At 41.1% G+C, this 21,171-nt stretch overlaps 1 protein-coding gene across 1 annotated transcript in view; it reads right to left on the minus strand.

Annotated features, from left to right (window-relative positions):
- Positions 1 to 2,530: 2,530 nt before the first annotated feature.
- SAE1 (SUMO1 activating enzyme subunit 1) overlaps positions 2,531 to 21,171 on the minus strand; it is a 70,203-nt gene continuing 51,562 nt past the window's right edge. The window contains exons 7-9 of the mRNA XM_063111084.1: positions 17,369 to 17,513; positions 7,803 to 7,872; positions 2,531 to 3,549 (exon numbers count right to left, since the gene is read on the minus strand). Coding sequence (XP_062967154.1) covers positions 3,457 to 3,549; positions 7,803 to 7,872; positions 17,369 to 17,513 — 308 coding nt within the window. The 3' untranslated portion in view covers positions 2,531 to 3,456. The remainder of the gene's footprint in view (positions 3,550 to 7,802; positions 7,873 to 17,368; positions 17,514 to 21,171) is intronic.

The raw sequence follows: 21,171 nt of genomic DNA on the forward strand, positions 1-21,171 counted from the left end.
GTACAGCTGAAGTACAAAAAATATCACCTGCCCCAGGTCACACAGCTAAGTGGTAGAATATGGGTTTGAACCCGGCAGTCTGTTAGAAATCACTCTCAACGATTACCAGGGGTGACCTCTGGGGAGTAGATATTAAAGTAGATATAGCTAACACAACCAAAGAGCATCTCATGTTTCCCTCCAAAATCCTGAGTTTAGCTGTAGAGTCAGCTGCTCCTGTATGTGGCCAGCATTGAGCTGACATCACATCACTGCATGACACAGTGGAGAGGAATCTTTTTACTATTTATGCTTGTATATTGCCTGAATGTTTTACAAGGTTAAAAGCCAAACCTGCTTGCCCTTCTGGACTCAGCTGAAGGCCCTTCCTCAGCACCTGGGCTTGGGTGATGTTTTCCAGTAACTACTGAGTCTCAGAGCTTGTGAAGGCAAGGCCCGAGTCTCCTTGTTCTCACTGAGCTAAGAAGCAGTGCCACTAAATAAATATCTACTAAATATACTGCATGTCCCAGTCAACCACTGTTCCATCACTTACTTGTGAGGTGAGGCTGTTTCCTTATCTGCAATATAGGCATGAAAACAATACCTACCCCCATGGGATTGCCGTGAGGATCCAAAAAATTCAAAGTACAAATATTTTAGGGCTAGCTGGTTAGCTCAGTTGGTTAGGGCATGGTGCTAATAATACCAAGGTCCAGAATTTGATCCCTGTACTGGCTAGCTGCCAAAAGATAGAAAATCTAAGCACAGGTATTTCAAAAGCTACCAGGCAGGTAGCATAAGCATAATGAGTATTAGCTATTATTATTAAATTCTTTTGACTTGCCAACTGCAACCTAAGCCTCCACTTCTGCACCTGTAAAGAGGCTAATAGGACATACCTCAACAGATATTTAACCCCAAAATGCAAAAAACTGCCAAAAAGCTCTACAATGCAAAGGGAAACTACAAAAACATAGGGGTGATAAGACTGAGAACTTTCTAGTGTCTTGCAATTTTTTTTTTCTTTTTTTTTTTGGCAGCTGGTTAGTATGGGGAGCTGAACCCATGACCTTGTGGTACAAGGCTGCGTTCTAACCAACCGAGCTAACCAGCCAGCCCATGTCTAGCAATTTTTTACCTTTGTGTGTATTACCTGAGTAGCACCTATTTTCCTAGAATGTGTAAGGCTTCGACATTCTCAACACTAATTAAGCACTTAACAATTTGGTTACTATACACAGCAGAGACAAGAGAAGTGTGGTATGAAGTGGAAAAACCTGGCAGCATCAAAGGTGGGTCATGTTTTCTTTCATTGGTAACTCCAGCATCCCAAAAGCATTGGTTACCTTCATAAATTAGATCCTCCTTCCCAGGTGGGCAACATGCTTCCTGGAGGTACTAGAAATCACAGGGTAATCATTGTGCACCTTCCTGGAGACTCAGGGAAATCCATTTTTATGATAATACAAACATGTAATATGGGAGTACATGAACTTTGAAGAAACAAGAATAAAGACATTTCCTGCCTGGGGCTGGCAGCTTCAAGCACTACCCACCCCCAAAGCCCAAGGGGTCCTCTCTGGGTGACTCAATCTCTGCCATTAGAGGTACAGGGAGAAAAGTTTGTAGGGTTCATTCCCTGAGATCTACACACACACACACACACACATGCACACGCACACACACACGTTTGTGAAGCTTCAGAGAAGATTCTGACAATTTTGTTTTTATCCATCCAGACACAACTGCTCCCTCTTGTGACCAAGGTTGCACATTGCAAAGTCAAGGGTATAATTAGCCCAAGCCCTTGTGAGATTCACGTGTCAATAAAACTGCTGATCCTGGCGCCACCACCAACTGCACTAATGGTGCCCAGGAAGGAGCCCCCTCCAGAAATGCAGGCTAGTCTCACCTAGGGTGGGAGCAGGGGTGACAGAGCGTTGGGGAGTCGAGTTCCTTCTCCTAGCAGAGACCAGTTTTTTTCCCGCTGACTACAGCAGGATTGAAATAGGAAAGGGACTGATTTATCCGAACCTTCCACAATTTTACATCAAAGAGAAACATGAGAAAAGTGACATGAACTGGAACATGCTCCGGCTGCTGAGTCAAGACAAACCTGGTGTTCCAGTGAAAGCTCTGACCCTTACCAACCATGGGACTTTGGGCACATTACTTAAGCCTCACTTAATTTTAAAATGGGACCATCACCCACTCTTACTCTATATAATCAATGCCTGGCACACAGAGAATCTAAATAGATGGTAGTATCAGTATCACCTGTTTCACTTCTTTTTCATTATTATTTTAATTCTTGCCACTGAAAACAGCCACTATTTAGCTGAATTATTCAACAGACAACTGGAGCCAGAAGCTTCTACATGCTGTACAATTTGAGCAATCTAACTCTTGGTGGCAGATATGGTGAGTGCCGAGAGGAATCTTCAAGTCATGTCAAAGCATGAAGTGATATTTCTTCAGGTCTAACAAGGCAATTGGTAGGATCATCCCTGTCAGAAGGTGTTTCTAAAGTGAAAGAAAAACAAGCCAATCCTAAAGCAAATAACTTTATTTCTATCATTCCTTTTTAAAGAACCAAGGAAAATCTAGAAAATATATAAAACACAAACAGCTGCAATACAGGGGGTAAATGAAGGACTGAGGCAGCCCTTAAATGCAACAGCCTCCAGAGTGGTCTGTGCCACCTCAGTGACTGGGATCCTGTCAAAACGGCAGGCTCCTCTGTCCCAGCCCAGAAGCTCCAGGAGTAGGACCCAGGAACCTGCCTTTTTAAAACTAACTCTCCCAATAATATTCAACTTGCAAGGTCTCACTCTAATATCCAAGAGGACTTGGTAACATTTCCCCTCTTCCAAAATCCAGGCTGGAACTCGACTAATCCTAAACTAAAACTCAAGAACAGCACAACAGATGCCACCTGTTGTTTTTCAGGATCTCAAACTTTGGAGGAAATACATTCCACTTGTCATAGTTTTTCTTCTTCAGGGCACCTGTCTGTATTTGGAATTGTGGTTCCATGACGTTTCACTAGATCTGAGCTTATTCCCCACCTGAAGTCATGTTTTTCTTTGTATGACATCAGGCAGGGAATAAGTCCAAGAGGGTGGCAAGAGGCTCCTAAGCAACAAGGTGTGCTGTGCTGTTTCCTGGCAGGCATCTCCAACAATACCCCAGAGGTCTGGTGACGCCGAGATGGCACCAGGACAGAGATGTCAGAGTGGTGTTTCGAGGCGATCACCACTCAGGGGAGCTAGCAGTCCTGGGGTGGCAAACAGTCCCGAGCAGTGCTGGAATGGAGACAGCAGCCCATCGACACTTTGCTCTCAGGAAACGCTTTGTATTGGGCCAATGACTTCCCTTCTCCCTGTCTGGAGATGCCTCTGTGGGGGGCAGGGGACAGGGAATACATGTGGGTATGCTGCAGTTCAGCATCTCTGGGGCTGCCAAGGCTTGGGTTCACTTGGGGCCAAGGCATTCCACAATCCCATTCCCCTTCATGCCATCGAAGAAGAAGAAGTTGTTGTGAGGAGGGTCCCTTTGAGACAGGGCCTGGGGAGAAAAATAAAAAGAGGGTTCAGCTCAAGTCCTTTAAAAGGGATAAATGGAGGAAAGGAAAAAAAAAAAAAAAAAAAAAAGATCTTAAAAAAGCAGTCTAGAGCAGTGGTTCTCATTTGGCTCCCCAGGGCTATTTGGCAATGTCTGTTGACAATTTTGATTGTCATGCTCTGGTCCTCACCAGCAGCATGTCCTTGGGCAGATCATTTAACCTCTTTGTACGTACTTTACCCAGGTAACATGAGAATAACAAATGTATTATCCTGGAGATTAAGAGAGATGATATACCTCAAATATCTAAAACAATGGTTAGCACAGAGTAGCACCACTGGGCAAACGGCAGCAATAATTATTTATGACTATTCAACTGAGAAAGGAAGCGATTCATTTCAACACTTTTTAGGCTGCAGCCTTCATCACCTGAGGGGACGAATTTAATAGGGGGACACACTGATGCAGAAGGCAGCTCTTCCATGAGGACACAGTGCTGCCGGCCTTCCACAGGTGGGCCAGGGCTGGGATCCAGAGTGCCTAGGCAATGCCATTCAGCTATAGAAATGGTGATTATCTTGTGGGGTTACCAGGATAGAGCACTTTTAAAGATGGGGTCAGACCTTACATGCTCTCATGTGTGTACATATATTTATCTGAGGAAAGGGTTCATAGGTGTCAGTGAATTTTCAAAGGGGTGCTTAACCCAAAAAGAGTTGGAACTTCACTACAAGCTATCATTTAAAGAGGAGATAGGGCCAGCCTGTGGCTCACTTGGGAGAGTGTGGGGCCGACAACACCAAGTCAAGGGTTAAGATCCCCTTACTGGGTCATCTTTTAAAAAATTAATTAATTAGAAAAATAAATAAATAAAGAGGATATCACCTAAGTAAAGCTGCCAGGGCAGAGTTTAGTGGTTCCTGGAAGCACCATGCTCATCATTTACAAGGAAGGTGACCTCCTGGAGGAGGTTAGAAACAGGTTTTAAACATTCTGAACTGCCCCTCTTAGAATTAAAAGCCAATCCTATTCCATTTCCGTGTCTGTAAAATGGGGAAGATTTTATCTACCTCAAGTGGTTATTCAGCCACTCAGCCAAGGAAAATTTATTGAGCATCTACTCTGTGACAGGTATTATTCTAGATATTAAGGATTCTGAGAAAGTTCTTGCCCACACGGAGCTTGGATTAGATATAGGTTTGCTTCTCTGAGTCTGCATATAAAATGGGCAAATAAATAGCCCCTGCCTGCTAGAGTTTTTGGTGAGAACAAAACTCAATCAGGCTTATAATGGCATGCAGTAAATTCTCAATAAGTAAGAGCTGTTATTACTAATGGGGGCCAGGGTCCTTTACCAATATGTGCAGATGCCACACACTCAGCCAGGTGGAAGGGCCCAACACCCCACAGATGGAACTCCCAAACCCTCAAACCCAGGTTACATGAGATGGGACATGTTTTAACATCGAGCCTGGTGTGGCTGCTGCTTTCACTATCATCTCTACTACTGCAGGCAGAGAGACCTGCCATGGACAGTAGGGATGGGGAGAAAGGAAGGAGGATTTAAACTTAAGTAAGCATGACATGACAATGGACATATAAAATATGGTGTCTGGAAGAACGTAAAAAAGGAAAAAAAAACCAAAAGATAATTCTAAGGGAACAGACTTATGCCCTCCATCTCCTGATATTTATTTTTTATAGGTAGTCAAATAGTGCCTCATGAGAGAACGGAGAGACTGAGGTCCTCAGATTGTAGGATCCTCCTGCCAGCTGGCTGAAGGCTGGAACTGTGATATAAGTAAGGGGGAGTGGCAGGCATAAGAGAGCAGAGCATGGGGTAAACATGGGGCAAAAGGTAAAGTGCTTCCCAAGCAAGATGGGGTAGGAGAAGATTCCAAACACACCCAGCAACCAAGAATGCAGAGTACTCTGGCTATCTGGGATAAACAGAAACAAGATGCTGGGCAACAGCTGTCCCCAGCAGGCAGAAAGAAGGGGGTTGCAACAGGATTGGGATGGAGAGAAGCCACCACAAACAGTGGTGTCAAGGCCACTTGCCTCGAACTCCAATCTCCATCCCACATGAAAAACTCAGGGAGTAGCTTCTCAAGGGGATATACAGAAGTGAGACTGAGGGTACAAGGACAGCAGCACTGGGGTCCATGCACAGTCTCTGGACATGGGTGCCATTCAGGGACAACACCTGAGACACAAGTGCCAAGTGGTGAAGAGCACAGGCTCGGAAACCAGACTGCCTGGTCTTAAATCCAGGTTCTACCACTTACTAGCTTGGGCAAGCAATTTCACTTCTCTGCACTTCAGTTCCTCTTGTATATATTAGGGATCAAAACAGTTCCTACCTCATAGGGTTTTTGTGAGATAAAGTGAATTTATCCACATAAAGAATACAGTCTTTGTGTGGTACATAGTGGGCTTTCAATAAATGTATTATTACTAGTGGTGGTAGTGTCATCATTATAGGCTACAAAGACATGTAAGTTCCCATTCCCCACCTTATGGCTTTTCCGTCATTGCTTTCTTTCCTGCAGAGTCTGTCTACAGGCAGCCTCAGAATCCTCAATACAGTCCTCTGGGCGGCCACTACCAATTTCCAACTGGCCATATAAACTGAAATTTTCACATCACTCTGGGCTAAGCAGAAGGTGTGAACAAGGGAACAGGTATGGCCATTACATACTTCTCTTCTTTCCCCTCTTTGGCACCTGTAGTGGATTGAATTATATCTCCCCAAAACAAACTGAAGCTTGAATTACGTCCTCCCAAACGCACTGAAGCTTGAATTGTGTCCCCCAAGTTTTATGTATTAGAAATTTGTCCCCCACTGTGACTGTTAAGAGGGTGAGAAATCCTATTATGGTAATTGAAAGGTGGAGCCTTGAAGAGGTGATTGGATTGTAGGACCGTGCAGTAGTGAATGGATTAAAAATGGTGGTCAGGGGCGTGGTTCTGAGGGCTTTAAAAGAAGAGAGGAGAGTCTGTCTCTATCTCTCTCTCGCTTTCTCTGCTCTGCCATTTTCACAATGTGATAACCTGCTGTCACTGAAGTCACCACCAAGACCCTCACCAGATGTGTTCCCTGGACTCTGGACTAGCTAGCCCCTGAAACTGTAAGCAATACATTTCATTTTCTTTATAAATTACCCTGTTCCATATATTTTGTTATAAGTAACAGGAACAGATTAATACAGCACCTATAATGTAGAAGCAGATTAGATTAGGGTAGAGGAATAATTTAGTCCAGAGAGAATGACCAGGAAAGAAGAGAGAAAAAAGTAGCCTTAAGAAAATGGTGTGACTATCAAATTGAGTCAATGTCTCCAGGGCAAATTTACAGATCCCAAGACAAAGTGGTAAGGCTGGGTCTCCACATTGTCCTCCTAAACTCAAACTTGACATGTACATGGACTTGGGAAACCATCTGACCAGGCATGAGTCCATCCCACAAAAGAAAAGAACAAATCATTACAATTTCACTAAAGCAAGTGAGAATCTACAAAAGGCAAATTTAACATCTTTGGGCAAATATCAAAGTCTCCAAAGAAAGTAAAATATATTTGGGGGTGTCCTATAGCTTCAGCAACCCAAACGTTGCAGAAGAGACTCTAAAGGCAGTGCTAGGTATTGGTTATGTGATCCAGCATAAGATACTTCCCTTCTGAGACAGATAAAAAACACCTACTTAATGTGGTCACGAGTCACCCTGCAAAGAGCCTGTGGGACTCCTGGCATAGTGGACGTGTTCTGAACATTTTTTTCTTTTTTTCTCCACACACATTGATTTTCCTCCTTCTCTACAAATACCTATGGTGTGTGGGTTAAAGAGAGGAGCTTTGATGCCATGGTGATGTATGGAAAAAAAACTGTATAAGATAGGTTAAAAGCACAGTTCTTAGAGTCCCTTTTCTGGACCTCAGTGTCTTCCTCTCAAATGGGGATCACAATAATACCCATTTCATAGAGTGTGAGAAGCAGAATACCTGACAAACATGATAGGTATAGTTAAGGGACAGTAGATAGCACCTTAAAGGCACTAAGTCCAGCTCTGGGCTTAGCACAGATTAGGCACTCAAAGGTCATTTGGATGGGCTGGAGAGCATGGGAATGGAGTGGGAAAGGGTAGGGCATGAAACAGGATGAGTGGGATCAGGGAAAGCTCTCTAAGACAGTCCTTGGTTATCTCTGTCGGCACATACATAACATCAACTAACTTCTACTCCACAGCAACTTTTTACCTTCACAATTTCCTGTGCCAAGATCCCTCCAACCACTGCACACACTGGGGCCATCTCAGAGAAGCAGTACCTAAAAGAGAAGACAAGTGAAATGGAGTACTAGGAAGTAGGAGTGCTGATATGACATTTGGAAAAGTTCCGTAGTGGGCTCTCTCAAATAAAAACACTTCCTACCAGGAGTTGTCTATTCAGACTGCAATGCTAATGCTGGCATCCAGGCATGAAAATTAAATCTGATCGGGGTTCATAAGTGGTTGGGAAAGACCTCTGAACTTTGGCAAGCAGGAATTTTTTCACACTCCCCCCCCCCCATTTCATTAAAGGAAAGAAAGACTATATCTGTGCTTCCTAAAAATAAGGTCCTACAACTATCAGATGTTTCAGTGCCCCGGTCACATTCTTGTAATTCTCTTCTTGCAATTTTCTTCTTACTGATAATGGGTGGTGGGTTACATGTTATTCCTAGATAAATGTCAGGGAGCAGGCCTGTGTTAACATGTAAGATGCATGGGAAATCTGGGGCCTGAAATTAAAGCACGAGGCAGAAAAAGTTTTCACAACCCACACAAAAACCAGCTCTTCTGGGTCCGGATGGGGCATTCAGAGGGCAAATTTTAGCTGATGCTGTCACCTACCCCTCCAATCATCCATCCTGAAGAGCAAAACACTTTCTTCTACCACATTCCCAGAGGAAGTGGGCTCTGCCAGTTCCTACCCTTGAACACAAAGGTGTTTGTTAACTAAGCAAACTGGAACACGGACACGCCAAAGGGAATGCCTCCCTAAGTAAACCTATCACCAGGAGACCACCTCCAATCTTAGTGTGGTGCACACCTTTCTAGACATTTTTTACAAGTACACATATCTAAACATAATTTTAAATACAAGTAGTATCAACTTATTTTTTCTGTTCTGTAACCTAATGATGAATACTTAAGCTGTTCAACACTACAACCACACATCCTGGCACAGGTGCCCAAGTAATTGCTTAAGGTGAATTTTGAAATATATGATGGCTAGCTAGGTGTTGATATGTATTGCCAAAATGCCCACCGAAAAGGCTGTATCCATCCCTACTCCCACCAACTGTGTTTGAGGGTACCCATCTCCTTACACCCTGGCCAGGACAAGCACATTCCCATTCTATCCAACCACAGAAGTATCTTTTCTTCCTGCTTATCAAGGTCCACTACAGAGCTCTAAAACATACAGAGAAATACAGCAAAGCAAAACTCATCATCCATAGTTCAACTACTCAAAGATAATGAAATGTGGGAGTATTTTTCCTTTTATGTTTTTAAAAATTATATCTATATTCTGTGTGATCATACTATACAATTGTTTCTTTTTTTCCCCCACTTTTTTTCTCTTTAACAAGGTATATCACCTCAGCAAAATACTAGTAAACCAAACCAGCAACGTATATAAAGGATTACATACCATGACTAAGTGAGATTAATGGCAGGAATGCAAGGTTGGTTTAACACATGAAAAACATCAATGTAGTATTTCATATTAACTGAATAAAGGACAAAAACCACATGATCTTCTCAATAGACACAGAAAACACGTGACAAAATCAAGCACCCTTTCATGATTAAAAAGAGAAAAAACACTCAACAAACTAAGAATAGATTGTTGAAGAAAACTTCCTCAACCTGACAAAGGGGATCAATCTATTAAAAATCCACACCCAACACCATAGTTAATGATGACAGACTGAAAGCTTTCTCCCTAAGATCAGGAACTAGACAGGAATGTCTGCTCTCACTACTTATATTCAACATTGAACTGGAGGTTAGAGCCAGGGCAATTAAGGAAAGAAAAAGAAATAAAAGACTTCCAGATCAGAAAGGAAGAAGTAATGCATATTCAAAGATAACATAATCTAGTGTATAGAAAATAGTCCTAAGGAATCCACAGAAAAACTATTTGAACTACTGAATGAGTTCAGCAAAGTTGCAGGATTCAAGATCAATATACAAAAATCAATTGTATTTCTATACACTAGCAATGAACATTCTGAAAATGAAATTAAGAAAACAATTCCACTTATGATAGCACCCAAAAGAATAAAATACTTAGGAATAAATTTAACAAAGGAAGTGCAAAACTTATATTCTGAAGACCATAAAACACTGTTAAAAGAAATTAAGAAGACATAAACAAATGGAAAAATATCCCATGTGCACAAACTGGAAAACTTAATATTATTAAGATGGCAACACTCCCCAAATTTATCTACATATTCAACATAATCCCTATCAAAATTCCAGCTGCCTTTTTTGTAGAAATGGAAAAATCTATGCTAGAATTCACACGGGAGTGTAAAATATTGAGAATACTCAAAACAATCTTGAAAAGAACAGAAGTTGGAGAACTCACACTTCAAATCTTACTACAAAAGCTATAGGAATCAAGACAACATGTATTTGCATAAAAACAAACACACAGATCAACTGAAGAAAACTGAGACCAGAAATAAAATCTTACATACATGGTCAACTGACTTGTTAAGGATGCCAAGACCATTCAATGGGAAAAGAAAAGTCTTTTCAACAAATGGTGCTGGAATCTCCTCACACAAAAGAATGAAGTTGGACCCCTACCTCATACCATGTACAAAAATCAACTCAAAATGGATCACAGATCTAAGTAAGAGCTAAGGCATGAAACTTTTAGAAGAAAACATAGAAAAATAAACCTTTGTGACTTTGGTAAATTAGGCAATGATTTCTTATCTATCATACCAAAGGCACATGTGAAAAAAAGAAAAACTATTTCATAAAAATATAAAGCTTGTATTTTGAAAGATACCACCATCAAGAAAGTGAAAAGACAACCTAGAGAATGGGAGATATTTGCAAATCGTATATCTGATAAGGGACTTGTATCCAGAATATATGGAAAACTCTTACAATTTAACAATGTGCAGATAGAGCCAGCTGCCAAAAAAGGGGGCAAATAATCAGAATAAACATTTCTCCAAAGAAGATATACAAATTGCCAAAACAAACAAACAAAAAACACATGAAAAGATGTTCTACATCATAAATGCAAAGAAAACCACAGTGAGATACAACTTAATACCTACAAAGGCTAAAATACACAGTAAAACTTGTTGGCAAGGATGTGGAGAAACTGGAACCCTCATATATTGCTGGTAAGATTGTAAAGTAGTGTGGCCACTGTGAAAAACAGTTTGGCACTTCCTCAAAATGTTAAACATAGACCATATGACTCAGCAATTATACACCCTAGAGAATATGAAAACATATGTTCATACAAAAACACATGAATGTTTATAGTGGCTTTAGTCATAATTGTCAAAAAACAACCATAATGTTCTTTATCTGGTGAACAGACAAACTTGTATATCCATACAACAGAATACTATTCAGCAGTAAAACGAGATGAGTTATTGATTTTATACCACAATCATTTGAGAATGAATCTCAAATGCACTGAGCTAAGATAAGCTAGGCTCATAAGACTACATGCTATATGATTCCATCTATGTCATATCATGGAAAAGGCAACTACAGGGATAGATCAGTGGTTGCAGGTTGGAAAGGAGCTGACTACAAGGCACCACAAGGGAATTGTTTTTTTAAAAAAGATGATCGGTAAGGGGATCTTAACCCCTGGCTTGGTGTTGTCAGCACCATGCTCAGCCAGTGAGCTAACCGGCCATCCCTATATAGGATCCGAACCCGTGGCCTTGGTGTTATCAGCACCACACTCTCCAGAGTGAGCCACGGGCCAGCCCTACCACAAGAGAATTTTTTGGCGTGATGAAACAGCTCTGTATCTTGATTGTGGTGGTGATTACACAATTCTATACTTTTATAAAAATTCACAGAACTGAAAAAACAAAATAACAAAAAAACCCAGAATCCCCTCACCTCATAGAATCGTATAACAAAAAGGAATAAATTTTACCATATGTAAATTTTTAAAAAATGCACCATGAGGAAACAAGAATAAATTTTACTTTAAATAAGTCTAAGTAATAAAAATTGAATTAGACAAAACAAACATCACCAATATTTTACAAGATAACTAGCCTGGAGTCTTCAAAAACCTGGCAAACTATTCTAGATCAGGAGTTGGAAAATTTTCTCTGTAAAGAACCAAATAAATATTTTTGCCTTTATAGGCCATATGGTCTCTATTGCAACTATTTAACTCATCTATAGCACAAAAGCTGTCACAGATAATATGTAAATGAGTGTGTCAATAAAACTTTATTTACAAAAACAGGTGGCAAGCTACAGTTTGCCAAACCCTACTCTGGATTAAAAGAGATACAAGAACCAAAAGCAACACATGAACTTTGATGTACAGTTGATCCTTGAACAACATGGATTTGAACTGTGAGTACACTTATAAGCAGATTTGTTTTCAATAAATATACAGTACAGTACTGAAAATGTATTTTCTCTTTCCTATGATTTTCTTAACAACATTTTCTTTTATTTAGCCTACTTTATTGTAAAAATACAGTATATAATATATATAACATACACAATATATGTTAATTAACTATTTGTTATTGGTAAGGCTTCGGGTCAACAGTAGGTTATTAGTAGTTAAGATTTTGTGAAGTCAAAAGTTATACCCAGTTTTTCACTTTTTTTTTTCTTTGGCAACTGGCTGGTATCAGGATCTGAACCCTTGATCTCAGTGTTATTAGTACCACACTCTACCGAGTGAGCTAACCAGCCAGCTTATAAGTGGGCGGGCAGAACCTTTAACTCCCACTTGTTTAACACTCAACTATATTCTTTCTTCTTTTTTTTTTTTTTTGGCAGCTGGCCAGTATGGGGATCCGAACCCATGACCCTGGTGTTTCCTAAGGCTGTGCTCTAACCAACTGAGCTAACCAGCCAGCCCCTCAACTATATTAAGTATGATGTCATCATAATGCCCCAACCCCCACAAAATAAAAACAAAATGTTAATCAAATACAGCTGAATACCACTGTACTATTCTCTCAACTTTTCTATATGCGTGACTTTTACATAATAAACATAATTTTTAACCCCTGCATAATATTGCCTTGTTCTGTATCACGAGCTCTTTAATGCGTTTTCAATTTCTCTTATAAATAATATGATAATGAGTATCTTCTGTACATAGTGTTTGCTCACATTATTTGACATTATTTCTTCAGGGTATATTCTCATTACCAAGGAGCAGAATTACTTGGCCAAAGAGGGAACATTTTAAAGACTCATAAATATCTCCAAACTGCTTCCTAAAGAGGTTGCACCTTTTTCAACAATGCTTGCTAACAATGAATATTATGAGTTTATTTTAATATACAAAGGATTTTGTTGATTTTATATATGCTGTGATAGATATAACACCAAATGGTCAGTGGTTTCTCTGGGTAAGGGAATTATGAGTGACTTCCATTTTTATCTTTGAGTTTATTCTGTACCATCTGATTTTTCCATAACAATCACATATCTTACTTATGTAATTTAAAAACCAGGGGCTGGCCAGTTAGTTCAGTTGGTTAGAGTGTGGCCTTTTAACACCAAGTTCAAGGGTTCAGTTACCCATACCAGCCAGCCACAAAAATAAATAAATACATAAATAAAACCCAGAAAGTTCACAAAGGACAAAGACTGTATGATTCCACTTATATAAGGTACCTAGAATAGTCAAATTCATAGAGACAGAAACTGTACTAGAGGTTACCAGGTTACCAGTAGACTAGTATACCAGAAAGAAAGTATACTTGAGGGGCTAGGAGGAGAGGAGAATGGGAAGTTAGTGTTTTTTTTTTTAAAGATGACCGGTAAGGGGATCTTAACCCTTGACTTGGTGTTGTCAGGACCACGCTCAGCCAGTGAACGAACCGGCCATCTGTATATTGGATCCGAACCCGGGGCCTTGGTGTTATCAGCACCACACTCTCCCGAGTGAGCCACGGGCCGGCCCGGGAAGTTAGTGTTTAATGGGTACAAAGTTACAGTCTGGGATGATGAAAATATTCTGGAGATAAACAGTGGTGATGATAGCACAACAATGTGAATGCACTAAATGTCAATGAATTTACACTTAAAAATGGTTGAAATGGAAAAAAATAAAAGAAAACAAAAACTAGATGAAATGGTAAATTTTATGTATATTTTGCCACAATAAAAAATTTTTAAACCCAGTAAAAGTTATGTTATACCAATTATAAATATTCGTCAAAAGTGTTTATAAAAATACATATAAATTGGGCCGGCCCGTGGCTCACTTGGGAGAGTGTGGTGCTGATAACACCAACTCAAGGGTTAAGATCCCCTTAACGATCATCTTTAAAAAACAAAAACAAAAAAATCCCATATATATTAAAAATATATGCAGGCTTCCGGTCAAGATGGCAGAATAGACAGTCACCAGTGTCACTCTCTCCCACAAGTCAACCAATTTACAACGATAAAAAAGCAACAACAGCCAAGCTGGGGTTGCTAGAGCTCAGGGGAAGAGGAAGAGAGACCTACGGAGTGTATGAAGGCGGGAGAATCCATGATGACAGAAAGAAAACACCACTCGGACCATTTCGTGCCAAGGCTGCTTTAAGGCTGAAGCTGCCAAGCGCACAGAGCAGGAGCCAGCAAAAGCCACAGCTGTGCCCTTTTGGATGGAGTTGCTTAGAGGTGGCAGGGGAGAAGAGGGCCTTGGTGGCCAGCAAGACCACTAATAGGGCTCCCACGGACCCACATAGCAGCAAGGAGCCACAACAACTGAAAAAAAGGAGCCACTGAGAGGCCGCTGGACAGTACAGGAGTGGAACTCTGGACTTTGGTGTTATCAGCAAAAATTACTATTTGATTTAAATATACTCACCTAAAAGAAAAAAAAACAAAAAATATATATACAAAATATTTTAAAAGTGTTTATAATAGTGAAAAACTATAAACAACTTAAGTACCCACCAATAAGGTCATTGGTTAAATAAATAACCATATATATGGACAAAAAACATTATGAAATACAAGTGATATGAATTTGTACTTATGGATATAGACAGGTCCATGATATGCTTTAAAAAAGGCTATCAAAGAGTACAGATTAGCATGATCCCATTTTGACATTTAAAAAGAGAAAAAAATATGAGTAAATATACGCAGAAAAGTTTGTGAGATCCTCCTACCTGCCAACCACCACAAAAAAAAAAGTTTGTAAGGTTAGACACAGAAATGTCAGCATTGGCTGGGATTACAAGCGATCCATTTTATTTCTGGCAATGGGTATCTGTTACTTTCACAATCAGAAAAGCAATAAAGCTCTCTGAAAAGAGAATAAATAACATAAAGGACAGTGCAAGCAGATCACCAACAGATGAAGGAAACAGAGACTCATGCACAGCTTTCCCTACTCAGCAGTGGCAGTGGGCAATTTGTGAGTGTAGCTCAGCTGCAAGACAGCAGCGGCTCATTTCCTTGCCAGCATCCCTATCCCATCTCAGGTCATCTCACCGCCTGTCCACAGACAGACTTTAAGAGGCCACAAACACCTCTTATTTAAAAGGCAATAGAGTTGAAGCGCCTAAGCACATGAGACCCAAACATGGGAAAGCAGTTTCCCTAAAGAGGATAGGCAGGAAAGGAAAACACTTCGGAGAGAAAACCAGCCAGCAGCTCGTTAGGCTGTGGCTTTGCCCTTTTGGGAAGCAGGGCCTTCAACTCTGCTGGCCGATGATGCAGAGCCAGACCGTTCATCACTCTAAATGCCCAAATTAGTCACTCGGCTACATGCTCACTACCCAGCACCCAGCACAGGGCATGTTTAGCAGCCACAGCTTGCTGCTGACTGCCTCGCTGTGTCTGTTGGAACTGCATTACCCAGTCCCTCATCCTGCTGTGAAGCACACAGAGCAGGCAACATTTTGCTTCTCACACACTGGTCCTTCCTCCACCAAGAGATGACTGCCTGGCTGAGTTGGGGTAGGATGGGGCTCCCATCTATGCCTGAAGTGTCATCAAATCCTGACCTCACAGTGCCAATGCTACAAACATACCTTGTAAACTGCTGCCTATTTTTAGATGATGGGTTTTTGGTTCAGGGCTTTGCAGGTGGTTCAAAAACCACTGCTGGTCCTAAATGGGGTTTGCTAGTATCTAAACAGGGTTCCCAGCCAGAAGTGAAGAAAGAAGGGGCTAGAGAAGGAAGGGACTCTGATTGACTTTACTGTTGAAAAGAAATCAAGATAGTATGTTTCTACCAGAGAATAGTAGTGTGGTGAGACCTGGGGAAGGATCTTGGTTGGCTACTTACTAAAACCTTGGGCAAGTGACTATATCTTTTTGAACCTGTTTCTTCATTTAAATAATGGGAAAATAGTAATACACAATTAAAGGTATAGTTGTGACAAATGTGGCTATGTAGGAAACACAGTCTTAAATACATGGTGCTACTGTTATTAGCTATATAACATTAGACTAATCATTTAACTTCTCTAAGCTTTAGTTTCCTCACCTATAAAATGAGTTGTTTTAAGAATTAAGTGAGATCATGTATATAAAGCAACTACCCTGGTGCCTGGTACATAATAGCTGCTCAAAAGATTGGAAATATCATTATTATGGCTATAACCTGGAAGCACAGCAAAGCAGAGTTTAGAAGTCCCCAAAGACACAGAAAGAGAATTAAATTGAACAGATGATCTCAGAACTGGTTGGAAGGAGTTTATGACCTAGTCACCATTTGGTCTTCTCAAATCAAATCCTAAGCCTAACTGTGTAGGAGAGCAAAAGACTGGTCACATAAGGTGAAAGCATCCCAGTGCCCAAGGGACAGGGCGCTGGGAACATGGGTGCCTACACTGCTGGGGGTATAAACTGATAAACTGCCAATGTAGAGCAAAGTGGTAATATCTACCAAATGATAAATCACATCTTCTTGATGCAGCAACTCCCGCTCTACTCATTTATCCTAGTTATACCTGCACACATACGACGCAAGGCCATACACTGCTGCATTATGCAATAACAAAAGCCTGAACACAACTTGAATGAGAAAGTGACTGGTTCGATAAACTATATCACTCCACATGCTGGAATACTACAGAGCTGTAGAAAAGAGGAAGTAAAGTACATACTGATCTGGACATATCCTCAAAAGATAGTGAGATAATGTAAAGTGAAAAAAGAAAAGTACCGAACAGTGTTTATAGATCTTATATTGCCTTGAATTTTCTTTTCTTCTTCTTTTTTGGGTGGCAGGCCAGTATGAGGATTGGAATTCTTGACCCTGGTGTTGTAACATCACCCTTTAACTAACTGAGCTGACCGGCCAGCCACTTTGAATTTTCAACCATGTGAATATAAAATATGCATTGTAAAAAACAGAACTGTACCTCTCTTTATTTTTTACATACTGTTATGCCAGTGGTGATAAAGAGGTCTACTGAAGTTGGCAGAATGTGGCAAAGGGGTCTCTCCTCAGGGATTTGGGTCTCCATAAAAGATCTTTCCAAAAAAAAAAATCTTTCCAAATTAAGGCAAATCCTGAAAACAGACACTTATCTGTCCAGGCTAAATGAGATAAATACTGAGACTGACCTGACAAAATCCTCGGGAAGCAGGTCGGGACTAACACCCAGTGAGTCAAGCACATCATTTCTTATCTGGAGCAACAACTCAGAATCTTCCCCATAGGTATCAGAACTAGGATCTCTTCCTTTATCTGTGCGGAATTTCAAGAGCACTGGGAAAGAAAAAAAGAAGGTAGGTTATAAAGCCAGTCTTTTAATAAGGAATGCTTATAGATGTTGATCATTAATGTTTTTAAAAAATTTATTTTATAGGAAGCAGTACATTAATCAAAATGTGAGCCGAGTGAAAGGCATTACACTTGTCATTTATACAACTAAACTTACTGTGATAAGTGCTATGATAATATAATAGGGGGTCTGACACCATTTGTAGGGTGGTATCAGATAAAGCTTTCCTGAGGAAGTAACAATTGAGTGATGTGAGGTGGTGGGGGTGGGGAGTAAGGGGGTATGGCATGGAAATTTCTAGCAGCGGGAAAAGGCCCTATTACAACTCAGAAGACAGGTAAGGAGCAGGAGGTATGCATTCTAGGCATCAATTCAAAGGCTGCTTCAGTCAGAAAGGCCAGCCAAATACTCAGACTCATCAGACAGGCAGGTCATTACAAACAAAACCTCCCTTAGTACAAAAACTAAGTCAACCTCCAGAAATGGATGTTTAATTGTGGTTGTGAACCAGAGGGAAGGTTCAGATGGTGGCTGCAAGGCAGAGCTACTGTGTAAGGAGACCCCCACAACGCTTCTAGAACTTTTAGCCCAAACAAAATGATATGACAGGAGCAGGATAAGACTGATCAAAATACAAGCACCTTCTACCGCCACTACACTTTGTCTGTGATGTCACCTGCATGCTGGGTGGGCAGGCATTCTTGTTCCCTCCATGTTCCATAAGGAAAGGGTACAGCTGGCTTTGAGCCTCATCTCTAAGGTCAACACTCCTTTCCTCCCACATTACACAGGCTATTTCAGAGCAGAAGTAGAGACGTGGGGATCAACTTCTAGACATAAACCCTGGGTGCTCTGGGACCACACTTCATGCCTGGAGAGGGGGCTCTACAGTTTGCAAATTACTTTCATTTAATTTTCATCAGTATTTGTTGACTAAAAAAGTAAACTTATTCAGAAAATTATATTATCAGTACAAGGGGTTCTTCCCTAAAAGGTAAGGTAGATTGAAAACTCAGGCAATCTTAGGGGCCGGCCTGTGGCTCACTTGGGAGAGTGTGGTGCTGATAACACCAAGGCCAAGAGTTCGGATCCCTATATAGGAATGGCCCATTAGCTCACTTGGGAGAGCATCGTGCTGACAACACCAAGTTAAGGGTTAAGGCCCCCTTACCGGTCATCTTTTTTTAAAAAAACAAAACAAACAAACAAAAAACTCAGGCAGTCTTAAATTCAAGTATTTGAAACCCATCCCAGACTAAAGAATCAGAGTCTTCTATTTTAAGACTCACAAACAGCTCTAGCTACGAGAAGCCTGGGTTGAGAACCACTCTTCAGGTAGCAGGAAGTCATTCATTCAACCAGCACCACTGAGTACTTCCTCTGTGCCAGGCAGACCTAGGTGCTAAAGGTACAATGGCGAGTGAGTCTTGGTCTCTGCATCTGGCCTGTACTTCTCTGGCAACTTTCAAATGCCTAATATAGGGCTCTGCATATTGGAGGTTTAAAGGAAAAAAAAGTTCCAGAACAACTGTTTATTCTGAATACTGTTTCCTGTCTAGGAACGTTATTCTCTTTTCTTTTTCAAGAACACAACTTCTGGAACTCTCAATTCTACCTGAACACATGGCAACCGACTCAAAGTGATGACAATTTGGATGCTGGCCAACACTGATCTGCCATCATCCAGGCTTAACTTTTAACTTTGCAGATGTGTTGCTGGTATCCCTATTTGTAGCAAGTAAACGCAATCAAGTAAGCTATTGGGAGGAGAGGGAAGAAAAGACTGCAAAAGTGGCAGTTATTCCCTGTTTAGACCAAACCTCTTTTCCAACATCCCATGAAAAAAAAGGCATCTGGACATCTGCTAGTGCAGCCAAAGCAGAGGACGCTCCGATGGAACTGTGTTGAATGTCAACAGCTATTCCTGTCAATTACTTCTGAGAGGACAAGGCAACAAGACCCAGAATGGGTATCAGTGTTGCCTGAGCAGATGACAGAGGCAATGCCAAGCACAAGCCACTCAGACTGCACAATCCAAGGCCCAGTGGTTTAGTGGCAACCATGCAGAGACTGAGTGAGATGGCTTGCTATCAAGCCGCTGGGGTTGTGGACAGCAGCAGGAGCCCCATGCTGGCTGCCTCCTGAGCAATCCTCTCATATCTGTGTCACTGGGACAAAAGTACCAACTGTTACAAGGGACCAAGAAGAGAGGGTAATTTTTTCAGCCCTCACCATGAAGTTTTTCATCTTTTGGTTAGAAAATACAGCTCTGGGAGCAAAGCCCAAACTGTTACAGTGCCTACTATGTGCAAGGCACCATGCTAAACATTTTACAAACATTAACATTAATTAGATCTTCACAATAACCTAGTGACACTGGCAGGTAAGTATAATGTCTCTGAACTTCAGCTTCCTGATCTGTAAAGTACAGAGGAAGCTAAGGTTCAGACATTATGAGACTCTCTCACTGTTAACTGCCAAGAAGTGATGGAACAGAAATGTGAACTCAAATCTGGCTTCAGAATCTGTGCTTCTTAACCCTAATGGGAATCCAAAAGAAACAGGAGGACCATGCAGAACCACAACACTTTAAAGATTCCAAGTGGTCTGGCTCTTTGCCCCCACCTCAGAGGAACCCCATTTGACCCAATTTTGTGAGATGAATTTTCCAGATGGGTCCTTTAAGTTCAGTGGGTGAGAAGAGGAGGCGGAGGTCAAAACCTTGCCTCTCAATCTTCAGAGTAAGACCAACTTCATCTTAGAAAAAAATAAGATGGCACTAAGAGGAGGAGCGAAAGCAGCCAGCAGCAGGCCCCACTGTTGCTCTGGGCCCCTTGCTTATTCCTAGTACAGTTTGCCTGGATGAGGGCCGGCAGGCTGGCACCATCCACATACCTCACTGACCACATCTGAAGTCTTCTCAGAGCCTCTGGGAAGGGGGCCAGTCAGCCCAGCCACTCATTTGCAGCAAAGCAAACAGAAGCTCTCTTTTTTCACTCTTTTTCGAATGTCAGCACTCCAGTTAGCAGGGATGGAAGGGGGTGGGAAGAAACCAATGTTCTTAAGCAGCAGCCTCAGAACTGACCCTAGCCTCTGACAAGTTCTTGCTTATTAAATTCTCCTCTTTGTTCTGCTTTCCACCCCTCCCAAACTGCCAGACACACACACACACACCACTGTTGACTCTGCATTTCTGAAGAGCACCTCCCCACTAGTTTACAGATTATACAACTGTTCCATTAAGATCAAACACTGTCAGGGATGGAGAGCCACTCTGCCAAAAGATGACTCATCCAATCATATCAAAACACTACACAAAATTAGAGTTCCAAACTTGATTAACTTCATCTGAACCTTTTAATTAACACAGGTTGCAGAAGTCCAGGGGGATGATGTTCATCGCTGGAGATGACAGGCTACTGTCTCTGCTTAAGTTCAGAACCTGCCCATGTAACAGAAAACGCAAACCTGAGAAACAGAAACCAAGCACCTTTTTGTGTACTTAAAAGAAAAAGTGTATATACGTGAATATATTACCACCTTTGCAAAAAATTTTAAACAAATTTAAATTTAATCTGAATTCAGAATAACAGATTAATGATATAGCAGGAATTTGGAATGCAATATTATTAATCACTGTTT

This window comes from Cynocephalus volans, chromosome 10, assembly GCF_027409185.1.
Source record: "Cynocephalus volans isolate mCynVol1 chromosome 10, mCynVol1.pri, whole genome shotgun sequence".
NCBI lineage: Eukaryota > Metazoa > Chordata > Mammalia > Dermoptera > Cynocephalidae > Cynocephalus > Cynocephalus volans.